The sequence below is a fragment of the Cornus florida genome, unplaced genomic scaffold (assembly GCF_030987335.1).
Source record: "Cornus florida cultivar Cherokee Brave unplaced genomic scaffold, ASM3098733v1 CherokeeBrave_3.0.0_Hap2_Chr05, whole genome shotgun sequence".
NCBI lineage: Eukaryota > Viridiplantae > Streptophyta > Magnoliopsida > Cornales > Cornaceae > Cornus > Cornus florida.
In genome coordinates, this window is record NW_026775575.1 from 40552356 (window position 1) to 40575567 (window position 23212).

Below are 23212 nucleotides of genomic sequence, written 5' to 3' on the forward strand. Positions count from 1 at the left end.
CCGACAGCGGACGACATCGCAATCGATCTGGCTGCCGTACACATGGACATTGATTTGGAGTAACCTGCAGAGGACCCAGAGCAGCACTCTCCAGTTGGGTCACCAGTTCACGATGAGGAGCAAGCTCAGGATCATCATTCTCCTGATCCAACCACACCTGAGGCTCTTGCTCACATGCCCGACTTCGAAGAGTGACTTCAGACTCTAGAGGACGTCGTGGTATCTATTCGCCCAGAGACTGTCTCCATTAGAGCTGACATTGCTTCCCTCCACACGGATGTCATGACCGCATTCAGAGATCTATCCAGAGACATCCGTGGAGCACGACCTACCCATCCTACCTCCTCCACTTGATCTTTCCATTCTTTTTATTCCTCTTATATATCTGTGTTATCTGCATATTTTTTATATTGTTATATTATTTTTGCAGCCGTGTTTGTCGGCTTTGATACTGGAATTACTGTACTTTATTTTTGGTTTATATATGTTTTCTTTATAGATGTCCTATTTTCATATTCTTATATCTATCTGTTTGACTCAATCAGGTGCATCCCAGTGACATCAGTGAGAGAGTACTGCCCAAAATTTTCAGGACCACCCTTATACCTCTCTTTATTTTCAGTTGTTATCCCATTTACACTTGCATGTCCACTGTGTACTGTGATTATCCCTTTTGTTATCTGATGAGTTTTATCCAAGTGCCAAATTTCAGGACCACAGTGAATCCCAAGTTTGGGGGGGCTATGCCACCTACTTTGGATACTTCTGTCCCAACCATTCTTTGTCTTAGTTGCACTGGTATACTCTTTCCCTTTTGTTCTCTTTGCATATTGAGGACACTGTGCCATTTAAGTTTGGGGGTAATAGTGCCTTGTAGTGTTTGTTTTTAAATTCAAAATTTTGAGCATGACTTGTGTATTTGAGGGATTTTCTATGATTGGTCCATAACTAGTTATGATTTTGATCTTTTGAGGACTATATTGCTTAAAATTTAAAAATTACTTGACTTGAGAGTCTAATACTCCTTGTATGCCTTGTGGATGCCATTTAGGAGTAAATTTTTCGAAAGATTGATATCATGCTTGCACTTGTGGTCCACATCATCTTGATTTTGTGATTATTTTGAGATTCACTCTAGTATTCTACACTAGCACAGGTGCACACTAGCATTCATTTATCGGGTACATGCTTTGTTGATTATTGAATTGGTTATATCCCAATTGGGCAAGTAGTGCATTGAAAGCTTTCATTCTTGATAAAGGTGGATAACAACCCCTTTTCACTAAGTAACCGAGATTCTAGCCTCATCTAGCACTGAATTTCTTGCGCTGAAAGGTGGAAGGCCCAAACTCTAGGTTAATAATTATTCAAAAAAAAAAAAAAAAAAAAAGTTGCAAAAGTAATAAAAAAAGTGAGGACTTCTCCCAAAAGGTGAGAAGTGGGAAATGATTAGATGGAGGTTGTTTTGATTTGTAACCTAGTTGATTTGAGCTTGTAAGTCCGTAGGGGTGTTTGAACACCTAGTGCCCTAAAGCCGTCTGGTTTGGGAGTCATTGACCTAACGCTCAACCTCATGGATCGCTAGAAAGCTTAATAGATTAACATATTGCACTATGCTTCCATCTTTGATCCTATAAAATAAATAAATAAATAAATAAATCGAGTAAAAAGAATAAGCGCACCTAGAACAATAAAGCTTTAATAAAATATCCACTTTTTGTCTTGATGATCGGTACTAGATTTGTGTGCTAGTTTGAGGGTAAGGATGTGATCATTTCTTTAATTGGCTAAGATAGCAACATACTTGATGCCGGTCCACTAAAAAAGGATTCTAGAGTTGTTTTAATTTTCATGATCATTTTCTTGATGTTTGGAGGACCATACTTGCTTGCTTGATTTTGAAATTTTGGGAGATTACTTGGAAATGTTTGAAAAATTGCATACTTGAAGTAGTTTTCTCCCAATGCTTGTTTGTAATATTAGTGCCTCTTTTGTGAAAATGAGCTTAATGTTTGTGGGTATCATTTCCGAAAACCCTCATGAGATTTCACTCGTCCACTAAGGGTAACCTAGGGGTTTAAAAGGCTTGTTGCATATACTAAGTGCAATCGTGTTCCCTACGAAAGTGGCGTTATCCATTTATTGTTTTCTAGTTCATAGTTGTATAGTTGTTCATTGCATTCCTTTACTTTCTAGTTTATTGTTAGGGACTAGCAATATTTAAGTTTGGGGGTGTAACGAGCGCTGAAAAGTGCGCATTTAAACCCCTTAAGCTTAGGTATTCTAGAACCTTTATCTATCTTATTTTCCCGCTTTACATTGATTTCGTGTTATTTCCATTTTCAGGTACTTATCCCTAAAATAAGCTAACTCAGCCAAATAAGAGCAGAAATGAAGTAATTCTGGGATGAATCAAAGAAAGGAGCAAAGTAGAGCAAAAGGAGGCAAAGGGTGGAATTTTAACAACTTCGATCGATCTCAAGAAAAGTTCGATCGATCCAACTTTCATCGATCTCAGCACTTCCAGATAGATCTGAGCCATGTTTGTCCCTACTCAAAGATCTCAAAGTTCGATCGATCCAACTTCATTCTCTGATCGATCGAACCATCTTGTCCTTATCCAAATGATTCATCCTATCCAGTTGTACCACCCTGCCAACCACTTTTGTCCTTTTCCAAAAATATCTTCAAAATATCTTAGATTTGTTTTTATCCAAAAAGGCGCCACCATAGAGGATCGATCCAGGTTCAATTTGATAGATCTCAGTCATATTCGATTGATCCAAGGTCAATGTTTGATCGATCGAACTTCCTCCAGTGCAAAAAAGTTAAATTGACAGATTATAAAAAGTTGTCCTCTATCCAATCATTGGGAGAATATTGGAGTACATGCCAGATCATTTTTAGGTGTCACCTAACCTACGAAAAAGGGGGATTTGAGCAACTTTTGAAGGGGGATTCACACAACCATAGGGGGGAGATTTTTAAAGAATTCTTAGTGAGGAAGCAAAGGAGAAGAGGAAGCTAGAGACACCATTGGAGGCTCTTCATCAACCAAGGAGCAGATTTCTTCCATGGAGCTTGCCCTTAAGGGTTAGAAGACATCATTTATGAGTGGCTAGACATCCTCTTGGGGCTAGAGTTAGCCCTAAGCATGCTTTCTACATCTTGATTTATGTATTTTTGAGGGGATTTGTATTGTGATACATGTTTTGACACTTTTATATATATAGATCTTGTTTATTCAATGATTTATATGGTTTAATGCTTCCAATTGATCCATTTCATTCTATCCATATGTCTATATATGCTTGAATAGATATTCATGTGTTTGTCTCCATTTCTTGTGTTATTGATGCATGTCTATATATATTAATGCTATAAATCTAGAGATTGTCAAAACATAGTGCTTAATAGAATGCTCTTGTGATTTACTTGATGGTTCATACTCATTTCTTGATGGATTGTGCCTCTCCCTTAGTTTAATTAGTTTAATTTCATGTCATTAGCTTAGTTGTAGTGTAGTTGTTAAATGGGAGGATAATCCATGCTTGTTGTTTGATGTTCCATGCTTTTGAATGCAAGTAGCATATGTCTCTAACCTTGTGATGTGTTTGGATTGTGAGCTTAATGAAAGGATTAATGACTTAGTTTGATATATTGTGCTTTTCACTATGTTGCTTAGACAATATATGCTTAATTAGTCATCCTTGTTAATTGAAACAACCAAACACACACACACAAATATTGCAACACATATCTTCCCCTCATTAATCATTCATTAAAGGTGTAGAAAAGTATGCTTAGTGGTGATCTTTAAACCCCAAGATTTCTCTCTCTCTTTTATTCTCTTTATTGCATTATTGTTTACTTTAGTTTAATTTGTATCTTGTGTAATTCAACCAACCAACCACTATTTTGATCACTCGACATACTAACCCTAATCTTGATTAAACCTAATACGACCCACCAATCCCTTGGGACGATCCCTACTTGCCCTAACTATATTTTTAGTGAAAGGTAGCAGTGGCAATTTCTAAATGTAAAACTTAGCCACATTCATCATAGCTCTACACCACTATCTTTTGATGGTAACACAAACTTGGGGTCGGTGTGTGACAAACCATTAGACAGTATAACAATTCATCTAATCCTCTACAAAATAATTCTTTCAATCAATCCTCTATCTATTGTCCTCCTCAATTTAGGAATCAAGCTAATCCAGATCCTCCTTGTCCTAGGTACTCGTCTGGATTTGAAGAAAAGGTCTTGGCTGCAATTAGCAACTTTGAGTCCACCACTCAATTGGTATATTCCCATTCCCAATCTATAGCCAAGATAGAGGTTCAAGTTAGGTAAATAGCAAGTGCATGCTCTATATCGTATAGAGGAAGCAATGTTACTAAGTCAGCCAATTGCAAACCCAAAAAGGCAAACTTACATGATTGATAAGACTAATCTTTCAAGTACTCATCATGAGCAAGTTAATACCATCACCACTTTAAGAAGTGGAAAGGTCATTGATAATGAAGTTGAGGCACAAGAAGTAGAAAAAGAGAGGCGTAGGATTCCTATCAATCATATTCTTCCAATTCCACATCCCGTAGATGATCCCTCACATCTTACTCCATCGAGCTGTAAAGGAGATGAAGTCATCTACTCCTAACCTTGAGACAGCTTATGAGCCAAGAGCGCCCTTTCCTCAACGTCTCTTGAAACCCTCATACTATGGTAAGCAAGGGGAGAAAATTCAAGAAATAATGGAGGTCTTTAAACAAGTTAAGGTCAATATTCCTCTCCTTGATGCTATAAAACAAATCCCTGTCTATGCCAAATTTTTAAAAGACTTGTGTACCCAAAAGAAAAAATCAAAAACCCAAGTCTCTAAGAAAATCTATCTCACCGAGCAAGTCAGTGCAATCATTCAACATAGCATTCCTCCTAAGTTCAAAGATCCTAGTGATCCTATATTTCATGCATCATTGGAAACAATGTGATAGATCGAGCATTTCTTGATCTTGGAGCGAGTGTTAATCTTCTTCTTTACTCGGTGTATGAGAAACTAGCCTTGGGAGAGCTTAAACCCACGTCGTTTGTGTTCCAACTTGCTGATCGATCTGTGAAGCAACCACTTGGGATCATTGAAGATGTTCTCATCAAAATGGGTAAGTTCTATTTTTCAGTAGACTTTCTTGTCCTGGATACAGAGCCTGTCTATGATTCCAAAAGATATATATATTCCTGTGATTCTTAGCTGTCCACTCTTAGCTACAACGAATGCCAACATAACTGTAAGACTAGGGCTATGGATATTTCTTTTGAGAACATAAAGCTCAAATTAAACATCGTCTACTCCATTCCATATTCCTCAGAGAAAGATGAGTGTTTCTTTCTTGATGTTATTGATGAGGATTCAGTCACAATCTTTCCAACAAAAGAACCTCCTCATTTGATTTCAATTAGTCCTCCTTGTCCTTCTTGTGAGTCTTCTCATAAACTTGAGCCTAAGCCACCACCGGAAAAGCTTGAATATCCTTTCTTGGGTCTTGATGGAACCACACTGGTTCCTCCTATTTCGAATTTCATAATCACCCATAGGACTGGTTTTGGGATGAGGGAGGTAGTTTCGTTGTTGGATACAGGTTAGAGAGTGGTGTACTATCGAACTAGCAGCGTTAAACTTAGTATTTGCGTCGAACTAGCGATGTTAAACTTAGTATTTGCGTCGAGCTAGCGACGTTAAACTTAGTACTTGTAGGTTTGTAATTTAGTTCGGTTTGTTTTGTTTTATTTTATTTTTCTTTTCTTCTTTTTATTTTTATAGGTTTTTATTCTATTTTCTAGGTTTTTAGTTTATTTTTAGGTTAGGTTTAATGAAAAAAAAAAAAAAAAAACAACAACTTCACTTGTGCATCATGATATATACCTATTTTACTCCATAGACTTGATACTCTAATATGTGCTGTGAAGTTTGATTCTTTTGTCAGGTGCTATGGACCAAGTTTAGGGATGATGTTCCTATTTTGCCCTTCTGAGCTGTAATTGCTTAATCTTTGATGTTTTACATATATTGGTAATATCTTTTTAACTCTGCATTTGTTTTCACAAGTGGATACACTTTAATTGTTTAAGCATAAATTTAGATTTGTTATTGTGTTATGATGTCCATATGCAGTCTGATTTTGGTTAAAGATGGCTTGTATGCCAAATTCATGTTAAATGAAAATTTTTGAAATTTTTTTAAATCAGTTGGTTGCCTGTGGTCCACTTTGTCAGGATAGTTACTGTTTGATGATTTTGATCTTTGAAATGCTTCACTTTGCACATGTTCACACTTACATGCATTATGTGGGGTATAAACTTGAAATCTTGTTTTGTTTTGTGATAAACTGAGATAAGCAGGTTAATTTGATTATTTTGAGAACTAAGGTATAAATAAATAAATAAAAAGAAAAATGGTATGTTGCAATAAAGAATAAAAGAGTTTTTTCACCAAGAAGTGAAAGAGAAAAAAAAAAGAAAAAAAAAAAGAAAAAAAAAAGAAACAAACAAAAAGGTCAAGTTTGGGTCTGTAGCCTAGATTGCTTGAGCAATTAAGTCCTTAGGGGTGTTTTAACACCTAATACCCTCAAACCAATTGATTTGAGAGTCATTGGCTGAAAAACTCATTATACAAGTGATTTAGAGAGCTTAAGGGACCCGAGCATTGCACAAGTATCCTATTTTAAAAAATTGAGTGATGAATGAAAATAAGAAAAATATCTTGGGGATCGAGATTTGAAAGGTTTATTTGTAAATTAAGGGATATCATGAAATAGATATGAGTTGGATAGTAAACCACATGTTTAAAACTGTAGGTTCATTTCTAAAAAGGATTTTGGGGATTAATATTGTTAAATATGTGATTAAACTAACATGTAGGGACCATAGTTATTGATATGATATTGAGAGTTCAAATTTTTTCCTAATTGATATAGTTCGTTATACTTATTGATTGGTTGATGCATTGTTGGAACATTATGATAGATATAGGTTTGAATGAGCTTGTTGTGCAAATAAGGCACTGATTTGAGATATTTATGGGTACCATCACTGGAAATCATTACGAGACTATAACTCATCTACTAGGGTAACCTAGGGGTTTAAAGGCTTGTTGCATAAGCTAAATGCAACCGTGATTCCCACAAAAGCAACTTTTTAGTTCTGTATTGCTAAGGGACTAGCAATATGTAAGTTTGGGGATGTAATGATCACTGAATATTACATATTTAAGCCCTTAAATGTGCATATGTTAAGACCTAAAGTGATACTTCTATCCATTTTTAGATTGATTTATGTTTATTTCATGTTTGTATGTACTTTCCCAAAGAAATAGTTAAAACTAGGATTTTATGATGAAAAGACTAATATCAAAACTTACAGAGTCGTTGCCAATCATCTGAAGCAAGTTTGGAGTCAAAATGGTAATTTTGGAGAAGTTCAAGTGCCAATGCTCGAGCAAAAGTTCCTAGGCTCGAGTATAAAGTCAACTGAAGCAAGGAAATCAACCAAAGCCAAAAAGCTCAAGCAGAAATCTTTCTGCTTGAGCCGAAACTCAAGGTGCTCGAGTTTTTGCAAAGGAGCTCGAGCAGAATATGCCTCAAAATATGAAAAGACGCTTCCGAAGTTCCATGTTTCCAGACTTCAAGCCAAAGTCAAAAAGCTCAAGCTTTTGCCAAAAAGCACGAACTGAAGTCCCAAGGCTCGAACACCTGGTTAAGGTGATCGAGCACCATGAAAAAATTATCCCAAAATGGCTAAGTGTTGAATGAAAAGACGTTTCAGACAAATTTTGCTCCCAGAGCTCGAGCATAAGTCAAAAGGCTTGAGCACAACCCTTTAGGGCTCGAGTAGTGATGAAAATTCTGGACCTGCTTTAGTATTTTGGGCATAACTTTTCACTGAAAACTCAGCAGCTATGAAAATAAGACTCGAAGCCTGATGTTTTTATCTCTAATAACAATTTGTAGATTTGTAATCCAAATATGTAAAAATTGTGTTAGAACTTCATAACAAAGTGTTGACAGATTCTGCTCGAGTTTAAAGTTTTGTGCTCGAGCCGAAACATCCTAGAGGTTAAAAATACATGCGGGAATTATGTAAAATCACCCCTCTTTATTTCCTTGTGGGTCTAATTGTTACCAAAAGCTTTAAAACATATCCAAAGGGGATTAGGAATTGTTCTCCATTATAAAAGAAAAGGAGAAGACACTTTTAGATCACTATCTACCTCTCTCTCGCTGGTAACTTTTAGATCTCGAGGCGGCTTTTAGGATTTTGAAAAGAAGATCCAAAGGAGTTGTTGGTGGTCCATGGAGATGGCTTTTACAACATCAATAAAGATATATTTTCTCTGTATGAGTAGCTAAACTCCATCTTAGGGCATTAATGTAATTCGAATTCGATTACTATGGTTTGATTGTTCTTTACTTTGGGATTTTCATTATTTATGTATTTGATTGCATGATTTTGTGCAACTGATTTAGATCAATTGGGTTTTAGTGAAGTATGTAGTTTTGAAATGATTAATACCTTGTCTTAAATTTAATTATTCTTAAATTATACTCAACATATTCTTAGTGTATGAGATTGGCGTGGCTAAGGGCTTCTCGGATAATAAGAATAGAGATTATGAAATGGTGTTCAAACGTTTTTTATAAATGAATGTTTTCATAATTTATACCTAGGGAAGACAAGTTATACTACAACATTAGTTAGAAGTAGGTAGGTAGATAATTCGTGCCAACTAAAGATAGGTTATTATTAACTGAAATTCATGAAACATCTTTCTTTAAATTGAATTAAACGAATGTTATTGAGTTTAATTCCGTATTATACATAATTGATGAAATCCCAAGGTTATGACAATTGACCATAGGGTTCGTAGTGAAATTAATCCTTAAGTATTTCTTCTCTTGATCTCAATTCCCTTACTTTGTTTATTTTCTGTTTATGTTATTAAATTGCATCACAACAAAACAAATCAAATCTTCCTTTTAAATTAAAATAGTAATTAATCGAAGATTCGATAAACCACAACAGTCCTTGAGGTTCGATATCCTCAATATAGTTCTATCTTACAAGGATTCGTACTATTGCGAATAGTAATTTACTATTGATAAATATATACTCACATCATTTTATGCGAACATCTAGAACAAAAAATTCCTCAACCTTAAAGATGGAATCATATTTCTTATCAACCCCATGGTTATCAGAAATGGTTTTGGAGCCCTTAAACCCATGGCTCCCCTCACTCAAGGTTAAATGACGAATGTAGATTTATCGATATTGTCATTACTTCTCTACACTTCATGCAAAAACAAAGAAAAACCTACAAAGGCTAAACTAAAAATGATATAGTGATAAGCAGGGTCAAACCACTCTCAAATTAGATTCCGAACATAGATTCAAAATATCAATTAAAAGGGATAGAGAAAGAATTTTAAAACAATTTGATGATTTTTGAATAATGAACTAAAAATAAATAAATAAATAAGACTAAATAATTTCTGATCAAATAATAAGAAAAATCTCAAATGAAAGAATCCACCACCATGGCTTAATATAAATAAATTTGCATATTTCTTTTTATGTAAATTTTTCTCCTGTAAGCAAATCATTTCATCAGTTCAAGTACAACTTAGAAAGATGAAGGAAAATTAATTATAGCATTAATTAATACTTGCATATATATGAGAGAACATATTTTTACTTAATCTGATATATCTTTGGTAAATAGAAATAGGCATTCTCTGAATTATCAATAATTGACAAACATGAAGAATCCTCTTTCTAATTTTTTTTTTTATCAAAATAAGAACACAAAATAGAAGAGTAAAATAATATTTTAAAGAGAAAAACTTACACAATATGAAGGATACAACTATTTATATTTCAATCATGGTGACTTTATTACTCCCTTGAGAATGAGTGTTTAAGCTAGCATACTTACAAAAAAAATGAAACAGCTTTTCATAAAAATAATTATAAGAAAGGAATTCAAGACAAGAATTTTCTAACTTTTATTATTTTATTTCACTAACAATGTACATCAACCTCCTCTACATATGTCCCTATTTATAGAGTTTAGAGTGGAACGATTGGGAGAAGATAATTCTAATTATAGAAATGAAAATAAAATAAAATAAAATCTTCCAAAAATCTTACTTCTTTCCAATTTCGAATTAATTTGCTTTCCAATTTGGTTTGATATCTTTGACTTGATGTGCTTTCCAATTTGGCTTGATCTTTACTGATTTGATGAAAAAACTAATTTTGAATTTGACTTTGACTAATAGTGTAATCTCACATTTTTGCTATTTTTGTCTCTTTTCTTCTTATTCCTAAATCAGTCCCTATAAAATATGAAAAGTAGGGATAAGAACATTTATCTAATAAAAAATAATTAATTAATCATTTATTATTGAGTATAAAATAGCAAATTTTGTGCACTTACTATTAAACAAAGAATCAAATGATAAATAAATTAAAAAGTAGAGTCAGAGGGATTGACTTGAAAAGGAATTGCGAAAAAATAGAGATTAGTGCAAGTTAAAATGAAGTTTCGAATTGAAGAAGTAGAGCGATAAGGCGTACAGTTGAAGAATAGAGAGTTGCACCATTGCAACAAATAAAACAGCGTTAGAAGAATCCCAAGGATCACGAATACAGCCTTCAAAATCAGCCACGACTGTCCACTCTATGAGCAAAAATTAAATCCCCTTCAAAGTGGGACCATTACCCAAATTTGAAGAGAATTGGAGGCAAAGTGTGGAGGAAAATTTTTCTATTAATCAAGGCGACCTGATAAGTGGAGAAGCAAGACAATAGATGTACGAACTCAACAGGCAAGGGGCAAAGCGTAATGTAGATCCACCACACGTAGAGTCCCAATTCAATCAAATATAAAAAGCCCTAGCTAAACACTGAAAATTATCAATTCCATAGGTGAAGGGAATCTCAAGTCTTGTGAATCAAAGGATTCTACATAAGGTTATGAAAACCCATTAAACAACAAAATTGTGTAGAATGGAAGAACTTCACGCACAAGAAAAGAGTACTAGGAGGACTCAAAAATTGTAACTAGTGGCAAAGACCCCAATAAGATCATGAAATTTTTCTTTGGGTAAACTTTGGGTACTTAGCTTACTTTGGGTGGTGTTGCATTAATTTTATTGACCATTGCTCGTCTACAAATTTTTTGCACCCACGAAGAATTTTCAAAAGTTTAAAACGTTAATAAAATAAAATGACCGTGATGCATACGTATTATTTACCCTCCCTCCCCCTCTCTCTCTATAGATATATTTATATAACATTCCAAACATTAATATGTGGTCTCGCCCCCCTCGTCCGCTACAGAAAGCCAGCATGGTAAGAAACGAGTGACTCCCACCCACTCATTCCCTCAATCATAACACCACCTCTCTCTCTCTCTCTCACTCACACACACACACACACACACACACACACACACACACACAAATCCACAATTCCACCTTTCCCCGGAAACCACCTTTTGCTCCACTCACATCACAAATACCACTATATCCGTACTCCCACTTCACTCCCTTCCCCTACCCCTATCCCCTATCCCCACCAGACTAGTCCCATCTTCATCATCTTTCATATTTCTAATCTCTCTCTCTCTCTCCTGTATTTATCCCATCGCTTGTCTTGTTTTCTTTGTCTTTCTATTCATATTTGCACAATTCCTTTCTTGGTTTCACCTTCTTTTGATAAAAGAGTGTTTATTCATTTATAATTTTTTTTTTGGGATCCGGTGATCTATACTTGGTGCTGATATATTGCTGAAATGTCGCTGGAAATAGCATCAGAGCGTGTTTGTTACGTCCACTGCAACTTCTGCAACACCGTTTTAGCGGTATACTTACTATTACTAACTGTTCTTTATATATATATATATGTACTCTTCTAGTAATTCTGATCACATATACAGATCATGGAATTAAGGGAAAAGTATATTAATTATTAGTAAGTTAGTGATCATATGGAATTAATGGAAGATAAATTAATGCAAGTGTCTGACATGGAATGATTAATTTTAAAAATGAAGTCTATAAAATGATCAATTTTCATAAAAACCCTTTTAATTTGGACCGTCGTCGATTTTACAAATTTTCATTCTCTTGAATTGGCTTGAAATTCTTTCTTTTATGTCATATTTTATGTGAATTCATAACTGGGTCGATTCAGAAAACTTCCAATATGATCTAGTATGATCCATATGGGTGTGATCAGAATTTAAGTTCTTTGTAAAGTAACTATCAGTTGTTCTTAAGTTACAACCTGAACAAAGGTAGATAGATCTATCTCAATTATTCCTTGACGATCCACAAAACTAGCATGTGCAAATTAAACCACAGATCAATCCCATTTGTCTTGCTCGCTTCTGCAAATGGAGGATTTGAAGCTAAATGTGTGTTTGTGTGTGTTGTGTGTGTGTGTTTAGGGTTCTCTTCAGGTCATGTTAAAAGTCAAGATGAAGCATTTTCCAATGAACTTTGCTGAAGTATAACCAGTTTCGTGTCTTATCTTACTGATCTACTACTTAAATTCTGTTATCATTTATTTGTTTTACATTTATTTCTGTAAAAACAATTATTGAACTTTGGTTTTGTCTTCTTTTAGATTTATATTTGCACAATTTGTCCTCTGAATGCACAACTCTGTGTGTGCGTGTTTGTGTGGACTTACTATTCACAGCAATTATATGCCACTGAACAAGCATCATATAAGACACTGTTGGCTAGTTGATCTTTCACTATTTAAATTTCTTTCTTCTATATGATCATCTGTGCATTTTTGTTGTTTTTTTTGTTTTTCTTCTGAAAGAACAAAAGAAGAGAAATCAGCTGATGACACAGAAAAATCATGGGCATACCAAATGCTAGCTTTTTCTTCTAATTCAAGTTCCTTTCATCATAACATTACCACTTTTGAACAACCCTTCTGAGACTATTTGCTGTTCATCTTTATGTGTGTGTGTATATTAGATATATATATATATATACTCGAAAATTGATGTGATTTTACAGACTGCATAAAGAGAGAGCTAGCAGCAAATCCACTTCATGATTTCACTTCTCTCTATCTTTATTCATTTCATGGCCATCTGTGTTATTGCCTTTGTGATTTTTGTTCCAGTCATGTCGTTTTCTTCTCTCTCTTTCTCTCTCTTTAGATATCTCTCTCTTTCTCTCTCCTACAATTGCTTGCTGTGTCAGGCACAGAAAAGTCAGAAGCACTGAAACGAAAGAGATATTGCAAAGCCCTTTTAACGTTAGGGAAGTCCCATATAGTTATTACCCATGTGAGCTCTCAGACAATGCCCAAGATTTGAAGTGGCCTCGGTTTTTACACTGTGAAAATTACACTTTAATTCCATCCCTATCTCTATCTCTTCTATCTCAACAAACAAAATACAAACTACAAAATTATATATATATATATATATATATATCACATATAAACATATAAATAATCTACTGATGACAGATTAAACTTCTTATTTTTCTTCACACACACACATACACAATTTTTTTCCATTTAGTTTGCATATATTCTCCTTTACCCCTACAGTTTTTGTCCTTCAAATTTATGTTGTAACAACAAGAATGCTACTCATACCAATCATTGAATGTCCTTTTGCTGATTTCTGTCCAGTTAATATACCAATCTATGATTTTTGTCCAGTTAACCTACCAAAATAGCAAGGTTATGTTTATACTCTGATGAGAGATAGTAGTAGTTAGGTAATGATCCAACTTCAATCATAACCCTAAACCTTATCCAAATGGTTAGCTAGCATATTGGCCCCTTTTTTCTTTTTTTTTTTTTTTCTTTTTTTTTTTTTTTTTTCACTTAAAATCATATGCTTTATGCTTTCTTCTTATTGTTTTTTAGCATGAGCACAACAATATAATATGAGATATTTGCATTTATATATGTATATATTTTGAACCTACCTGGGTTCATTAAAAGAAAAACACAAAAAGATTTGAGTATGTTGTGTGTGTGTGTGTGTGAGAGAGAGAGAGAGAGAGAAAGAGGATAGTAGCACAAAACTCAAACAGTATTTAATTTGATTCTTGAATGAATGTTGAATCTATGAACAGGTTAGTGTTCCATGCACCAATACGCTCGCCATTGTGACTGTGAGATGTGGGCATTGCGCGAATTTGCTGTCTGTCAATATGGGAGCCCTGCTTCCGACTCTTCCATTTCAAGATCTCCAGGTACTCAACTGTTTTAGGTCTCCAGTTTTTGCTCCTTTTGAAGTCCCAAGAAAATTACATACATATTCAACAAACACAATTAATATAGATACAAGGAACATAATCTTGCACAAAACCTGTTTCAGGGAATCTCTGAAATTCCTTACATGCTTTATAAGGAATATTTGTTAACAATATAAAGTGACTATTGACATGCTTAACATATGAGTATTTTTATTTTATATTTTTTTATACTTACCTTTGCAAGAAACTAGGACAACCATTTGTCCTCAAGGGGACTCAAACCCGCCCACTTTGAAAGGTAGAGAAAATATCATTGAGCCATAGTCTGTGGTAACGTCTTACCATTTGAGTAACCCCACATTTGGCAGTTCGAGCTTTTACCATTACATAATCAATGACTCCGGAAATCTTTCCAATTGGAACATTTGAAGTGAAGATCCTTCTAACCCCTATAAGGGGGGTTGGAATGGATCAAGCTACAATTTTCTTGACTAATTAGTTATCAATCAGAGACAATTTCAAGGGCTGTTAGATGATATATGCTTTATGTTGCTTTGAGAAAATTTGCAGAAACAACAGTCCAGCCTTGAAGATGTAAATAAGGACTGTGGGTCATCTTCCAAATGCAACAAGTTTGCTATATTCGACTCTGCAGACCAAGAACAACCTAAGATGCCTCCTGTACGCCGTGAGTCTCTCTCTCCCTTTCATTTGAATATAACTTTTTGAGGTACTACAAGTCCACCATTACCATTTACTTGAGGAAAATGAGATTATTTGTGAGAAAAAAGGCCGAAGAATAAGCCCTGGTCAACAAAAGAAAAGTAGATTACGAGTTGACACCACGTGGACCGGTGGACCCCTTAAGAATGTGGGCTCCCAATTGTTTGTTGAGCTTCATTCTGGTTGTATAGTTTGTGATTTTCTCGACTCGTATATCATTACTCTATACTGCAATGTTAGGCCAACACTGATGGTATAAATGCACAACAAACTAGTACTTAACATCATTTAAGATGGATAGAGAAACACATAAAAATTGTCTCCACATATATAGCCGTTCAAATTTAATTAAGGCAGTACCATCTCAATCAAGACCACTTATTATATATTATGGATTTCAAGTAGTACAATCTGCTATTGATTAAGGAACACTTGATTGACTATCTTCATGCATGCATGACCCATTATGATGGTGACCTTACATTTCCTATCCCAACTCATCAATAACAATGGTGTCCTGAAACATATGTCAAGTCTTTTTACAATTGAATAGATCAAGATCACTCCTCATAAATATGACATCTAGAAAAGTAGGTCAGTACCTTCTTTATACAGGTCTCTACTGTCATTCTATAATGGCTTGGCACTTTGTGAGTGTTTTTGCTTTAATTTTTAAATGAACTATCCATTCTGTCACCACTCAGCAATGTACAAAAATACTTCCATTTGTTGTCTCCAAAACTACAAGCAAATATATTATAGACCATTAGATAAAAACTGTGCTATGTGCATTATTTATCAGTCAATCTACTGATTTTTGAAGACATATAGACCCATACCTAATCATCTATCTCTATGCACATGGTCATAAATATATGCAAATTTGTATGCCTACATATAATTTAAATCTGGAATTTCATTTACCGAATTTTTTTTTTTCCTGGAATTTCATATGGTATATATATATGCTCTTTTTGATGAGAAATTTTTCTTTCTTTTCATGAACTATGCAGCCCCAGAGAAAAGACAACGCGTTCCTTCCGCGTATAACAGATTTATTAAGTAAGATATTTAATTTTGAGTTGTTTCATTTGGTTTAATTTGTGGACGCTATGAATTTTTTTACTCCAGACATCTCATACATGCATTGCAGCATCCCGCACAAAAGAAGAAACAAGTAGCTATAGATATTTTTTTAAGACAGTATTGCACTTCATATGATGAAAATCACTTTGGACATTTCTCAATTAGAAAAATCTGTAGCCAGAAGCTTCATCGTGTTGTTTTAGGAATTTACTTTAGATAAATCATTCTTGCAAATTAAACAAAACATAAAACACTTTTATGTATCCTATCAAAGTCAATTATTAATGAACTGGTATAACCTTTTTCAGTTTTCTTAGGACTTCAAATATTCGATAAATAATAGTGAAAGTCCTAATGCAGTATATATATGCTTGAGAATTTATATATATATATATATATATATATATATATATATATATATATATATATATCATCTCAGTCAACATTTTTAAGCTCTATAGAAGCAACTCATTTATATAAGTCATCCAACTGAATATGAAGTTAATTATTAGAAGCGGTAAGCTATTTTAAATGTTACTCAAATTTTTCTACAGGGATGAGATTCAAAGGATAAAGGCTAGTAATCCAGATATTAGCCACCGGGAAGCTTTTAGCACTGCTGCAAAAAATGTAAGTAACAAATACTCTTGTGATAATTAAGACCATGTCTTTCATAGATCTTCCTTTGCTCACCTCTTATAGCTAAATTAAATTATATCCTTAATCCTTCTGGTTCTTTTTTATGAATTCTCTCACGACAATCGCATTCTATAACACTATTTTCATAATCTAAAAATTGTTGATCATAAATGTAGTTGTAATACTAAACATATAACTAGAGACACATAACAATTAATGACTGTTTAACTAAGAAATTAATTTTTTATTTTTTTTAGTTAAAGGGTAAGCTTTATTGAAGAAAGGAAAGAATGTACACGGATCCCCACCTAAGGGGAGAAACAACAATACAAAGTGGAAAGAAAACAGTACAAATTCACAACCAACTTAGGCAATAGCATATACAAACCTCCACAACCAACCTAAGCAGCAGTAGGAACAAACTGCTCTAAATAAACAACCATAGGCCATGAACAACATGCTCAGAAGAGCAACCATAAGGCAAAAATTGGTTACATTTCGGAAACATAACCAACGTGATGTTGCAAGATAAAACCTTTACATTAATCCTCTTTAGCTCTCATATAAGTTGAAGCCTCTTGCATCTGTTTAGCTTGTTTTGTTCTTATTTTGTTTCTGTGAGTTTCATATGCTAACTGGTTTGGCTCTTGCCTTGTTTGCCTTTGGCTTTTGTTTCCCTTGTGGCTCTATATACATATCTTGGCTCATTTATACAATTCATTCAATTTACCAATATATATATATATATGTGTGTGTGTGTGTGTGTATTTATGAAATGACCACATTGATCTAACACCATATAATTTTGTTTGAGACAATAAATAACTAGAATTATTCAATATCTCATTGATATTAACCTTAGTGATTATGTGATTATATAGAACGTCATACTATACATTCTAAAGATTACATAACTAAGTTAATAACTTAATTTACTCTAAATTTGCCACTAAATAACTATGGGTAGAATCCTAATTTACTCCCTATATATCTCTGACAATATCATATATTCTTCCTCCGTGATCACTATTAAATTCAATAGGTTCAAGCTTGTATCGTTTATGGTTAAAAGTTTCATTTCTTTTGAAATTAAGAAAACTTCATAGTTGATTACTTTTCTTGCACTCATGAAATATCTCTTCAACAGAAACATCAATTTCACTACCTTCCATCTTAAATCTATTTTATTGGACTTCCTATTGAAGTTTGATCATCTTTAAACATCTGTACGAGATTTTATGAGAAGTAGAAGACATATATAAAAATCAATTGTTGTGCAGAAATAAAGGTCTAACAAAATATATACAATACAAATTCGAGTTTGCAAGAAGCCCTTTTTGTACAAAATAATACCGAATCATAGTGCCAACACTGGACAATACCCCTTTTTTTTTTTACACCAGTTTCGTGTATAGAGTATACAAACATGTCGGCTTCCCTAAAGTTTGATTTGTGGGTTTTTGTTGAGGTCTTTTTTTCTTCCTGATTAGCCAAAATTATTCACCAAGTTCCTCCCCTTAAGTGCTAATGAATGGGAAAATACATTACAGTTTTTTTTGTCATGCCATTTGATTTATTTTTTTTATTTTTTTGACATGGTATGACCAACTAATTGAATCATATGTATTTATCAGGGGGAAAAAATAATGAATCTTGATGTGTAGTTATAACTAAGGGCCAAGTCAAACACATGTTGTCACATGAAATCACATACTTATTCAAATGCTATGTAATCACATTTGCATAAATTTTCATGATAAAATTTAATTGATTGACATATATGTCACGCCTGCACTCAAGACTATATTGTTTAAACATCATTTACCATCATTGACATAGCATGTATATATCCATGTTCTTCTTTTCCTCAGAAGAAAAAGAAAAAGAAAAAGAAAAATGTAAACAAGGTATAATGTGTACGTTTTTTTTTTTTTTGTTAAAAGGTAAGCTGGTATAATGTGTACTTCTTTTCCTAAGAAGAAAAAGAAAAAAGATCTATAGTATGTTGCACTTGAATCACTTGATGTGTGACAAGACACTGTAGATTTTTTAATTTTTATTTATTTATTTATTTTTTTTCCGGGGAAATTTACACTGTAGAATTGTTGTTACTGAATACCTGATCAAGACACTTGCTGTGTTGCAGTGGGCACACTTTCCTCACATTCACTTTGGGCTTAAGCTGGAAAGTAACAAGCAAGCAAAGTTGGATCACCAGTCATTTGCAGGAGAGGGCACTCAAAAGTCTAATGGATTCTACTAAAACAATGGCACATTGTGAATAAGAGATTCTTTATATACCTATGCATAACAAGCATATATAAAGTTAAGGTCAATGAAGTCTCACAACCAAACAAGAAGGCCCTCTCAAGAACTTTACCCATCTTTATTGTTATGCATTACCCTATTTTAGTGTTTTTGTAAGAAGAGAGTGGATATTTTTCAATTTTTATTGCATTCATGTTGAATTTCAAAAATTTGAGTGATATACTATTCTGAAATGATGTGCATTTGTTTTGTAATATTCATAGTGCAACATATTTGTGTGTGTCCATTTGGGTTCACTAGTTCCTTGAAATAATGCGGACCAGTTGGCTCTCTCTCTCTCTCTCTCTCTCTCTCTCTCTATATATATATATATATATATATATATATGTATATTTTTGTTTTTGGAAAGTTAATCAATTATATATAATGTAAATAATTACATGGGTTTCAGCCTAAGCTGAAAACTATTTGTTAGCTGAGATATGATACTTAAAATCATGAATGAAGCTTATCACATTAGTCTAGATATATGTATGTATTGTTTCATCTTTTCATCACTTAAAATTTGTTTGGTTTAAATCTCTGAAAATAATATTCAGAAATTTATATAAATGGTAGTTCTTTGAAAATGAAGAGAACAAAAAATAGGTAAAGAATTACACTCAAATTCGAACTTCTCTTCTTCTTTTATTCCCCACAGTTTTTATACAGTAGAATATAGTATTATAATATAAAAACAAGGAGACACATATCCATGTTGAGATATGACATATTGATATGACATAGTAATATGTAAGTAGACACGTACGGATCTCCATAGTCAGCTGTGATGGGTGATAACTGATGGATACAGCATTCACCTGTCACGTCCGGTGATCAGAATCTTATATAAACTGGGAAAAACCATACTTAATTGACAGCCTTAAAGCCACTTTGGGTCCTAACAAATGAGAAAGCGGGCCACCAACCCAGGGATATACAAACTTTTATGTTGGCCTAGCTTCAAGGTGAGACAAAACATTCCTTGCACATTGTGCTTTCTTGTTTCAATTTCAAGGGTGCAAATTGAACAAGAAAACCCTAGATTTGTTCCCATTACCTAGTCATTAGAAAAATAACAGTTCGTTGGTCATGTGCATAGTTGCTAGTCATTACAAAATAACTATTAGTTAGTCATGTGACGTGGTATTTCGGACACAAAAATCCTAAAATACCTTTACCACTTCGAAAAGTGAAAGGGATGCATGCATACTATCTCCCTAAACTCTCTTTCTACTCGTTTTCTCTCTTCATCATGCTTTGCCCTTTTGTAAAGAAACTACTTGTTCCCCTTCCCTCTGTATTGTGTTGTACCGAAAGATCATGTAGGTTTATGATTTAAGGTTTAGAAATTCAAACTCATTATAATCTCACTATATATATGTTAATGAAGTGCCAACATGGCAACCTTGTCAACGCCATGTAGATACTTAGGTGGCTATTTGGAAGATCAAAGAGTTGTCTTGAAAAGTGCATTGCAATAGAAGACATGACTTTCCAACTATTTATATTTATAATTCTTTGTATTTTTTTTGTGCTTAATAAGTTGTGTTTAATTTAATTTTGTCAACCTTGAGTCTTGCATTTATAGTTGGGAGTTGTAGTCTATTTAATATAGCGTTGAAAATGAAGACTAATATTTATAGGTGCTAGATGATAGAGATAGAACTTTTGATCTTGAATTATATTTTGGTTGTTATATATCTATCATGTGGGGACCATAAGAATTGGGATGTGAATGTGTGTGTATTATGTAAGTATATTGGGATGTAAATGTGTGTGCCGTATGTAAGTGACAAATGCCCTTGTTAATGGTGCATTAAAGATGTTGACTAATGCAAAGTTTGACTATAAATACAGATTATTCGTTGCTATATGGATGTACTTGGATCTAAGAGAAAAGAATAAGATCTCTCTCCCCCTCTCTACATTCTTCTCTCTATATTGTATATATAATTTTATATTCTATATTTTCTTTTAAAATTACTAAACGTTATCAACACAAGTCTCTAACCAACTGAGACTTGAAAGAGAAGCTCTCACTCTCTCTCTTTCTATCTCAACTCATATATCTTACTTGTGATATTGGTTTTGATAGATTGTTGGGTTTGTTTACTTTACTGAAATAAATTTACTTCTCACTCTAAAGGGTAAGCACTTCTTTTATTAATATCATTCAATATTTAAATAAGATATGTGTATATTTATAAGGGTAGGTTCTACCACCTTTATTGTTTATTGTTTAACAATTTATCTGGTATGACTGGTTTATGACTTAACTGCCCTTATTACATTTATCATTTATATCTGGTACGGTTTGTTTATGAGTTAACCGCCCTTATTTATTATTTATAACTAGTATTGCTGGTTTATGTTTTAACTGCCCTTATTCTATTTATTCTATATATGGTTTTATCATTTTGATATCTTCACATAAATTATGGTTTTTATATTATTCATGTTTATGATGCTATTCTAAATTATGTTTTTATATTGTTGTTATATCTAATTATTATTAAAAATGTTAAACTTGACAAAGTTGGAATTTGTGGCCCTGGACAATTCGGGAAAATATTATTTACCTTGTATCCTGGATGCACAGATCCATCTTGATGCCATGGGGCTTGGTAATGCCATTCAAGAAGATAATGATGCATCTTTACAAGATAAGGCGAAGTCATGATTTTCCTTCGTCGTCATATTAGTCAAGAGCTGAAAAATTAATATCTCACTGAAAAGGATCCATTGAGTTGTGGAAAAACTTGAAAGAAAGATATGATCATCAAAAAATAGTTATTCTCCCAAAAGCTTGGGCTGATTGGCAACAATTGCGACTGTAAGATTTTAAAACTGTAACTGAATATAATTATGCCTTATTTAAAATCAACTTTACACTAAAATTATGTGGTGATACCATTAATTACTGATGAACTTTTGCTGGAAAAAACATACACCATATTTCACGCATCGAATGTATTTTTATAACAACAATATCGAGAGTGTAGATTTAAAAAATATTTAGAGCTGATATCATGTTTACTAACGAGCTTTTGTTAAAAAACCACTAGTCCCGTCCAACTGGATCGACACCGATCCCTGAAATATATATTGCCTCATTTCGTGAACGTGGTAATAGACATGGTTGTGGTGGTAGAAATGACTATAATTATGAATATGGCAGTAGTAAAAAAATAGCTACCACATTAATGAGATCTTTTGATGTACTCTGTACTTTATTTTCCTTATATATGCTTTTGTTATGGATGTAATGTATTATATTCTTATCTCTGTATGTTTGACTCCATCAGGTACATCACAGTGATTTCAGTGAGAGAGTGCTACCCGATTTTCAGGACCACCCTTATACCTCTCTCACTGCTTTATTTCATTTACACTTGCATGTCCACTATGCACTAATTATCCATTTTTGTTATCTAATGAGTTTATCCGAGTGCCAAATTTCAGGACTACAGTTAATCCCAAGTTTGGAGGGGCCATACCACCCAATTTGGATACTTCAGTCCCGATTATTCTTTACCTTAATTGCACCGATATACTCTTTCCTTTTGTTCTCTTTGCACATTGAGGACATTGTGCCGTTTAAGTTTGGGAGTAATGGTGTATTTTACAGTGTTTGCTTTTAACTTCAAAATTTTGAGCATAACTTGTGTACTTGAGAGATTTTGTATGATTGGTCCATATCTAGCTATGATTTTGATCTTTTGAGGACTATATTGCTTAAAATTTAAAAATTGCTTGACTTGAGAATCCAATACTTCTTGTATGCCTTGTGGATGCCATTTAGGAGTAAATTTTTTGAAAGATTGATATCTTGCTTGCATTTGTGGTCCACATCATCATAATTTTGTGATTGTTTTGAGATTCACTTTAGTATTCTACACTAGCACAGGCACACACTAGCATTCATTTGTGGGGTACATGCTTTGTTAATTATTGAATTAGTTATATCCCAATTGAGCTAGTAGTGCATTGAAAGCTTTCATTCTTGATAAAGGTGGATAACAATCCCTTTTCACTAAGTAGCCGGGATTCTAGCCTTATCAAGTACTGAATTTCTAGCGCCGAAAGGTGGAAGGCCCAAACTCTAGGTTAATAATTGAATATGATTAAAAAATAATAATAATAAAAAAAAA

General features: G+C 33.5%; 1 protein-coding gene across 1 annotated transcript; it reads left to right on the plus strand.

Annotated features, from left to right (window-relative positions):
- Window positions 1–11463: 11463 nt before the first annotated feature.
- On the plus strand, window positions 11464–19351 carry LOC132306343 (putative axial regulator YABBY 2). The gene is made up of 6 exons (XM_059803701.1): window positions 11464–11926; window positions 14181–14300; window positions 14874–14991; window positions 16040–16088; window positions 16667–16742; window positions 18898–19351. Exons 1-6 carry the CDS (start codon window positions 11858–11860, stop codon window positions 19012–19014), a joined length of 549 nt encoding a protein of 182 aa, XP_059659684.1. The 5' UTR covers window positions 11464–11857; the 3' UTR covers window positions 19015–19351.
- The last annotated feature ends 3861 nt before the right edge of the window (window positions 19352–23212 follow it).

Bases quoted from the DNA above. Each gene is read 5' to 3' on its own strand.
- LOC132306343 (XM_059803701.1), top strand. From the start codon at position 11,858: ATGTCGCTGGAAATAGCATCAGAGCGTGTTTGTTACGTCCACTGCAAC. The intron at 14,301-14,873 runs GTACTCAACTGT...GAAAATTTGCAG, and splicing joins TTCCATTTCAAGATCTCCAG to AAACAACAGTCCAGCCTTGA. The intron at 16,743-18,897 runs GTAAGTAACAAA...GCTGTGTTGCAG, and splicing joins TTAGCACTGCTGCAAAAAAT to TGGGCACACTTTCCTCACAT.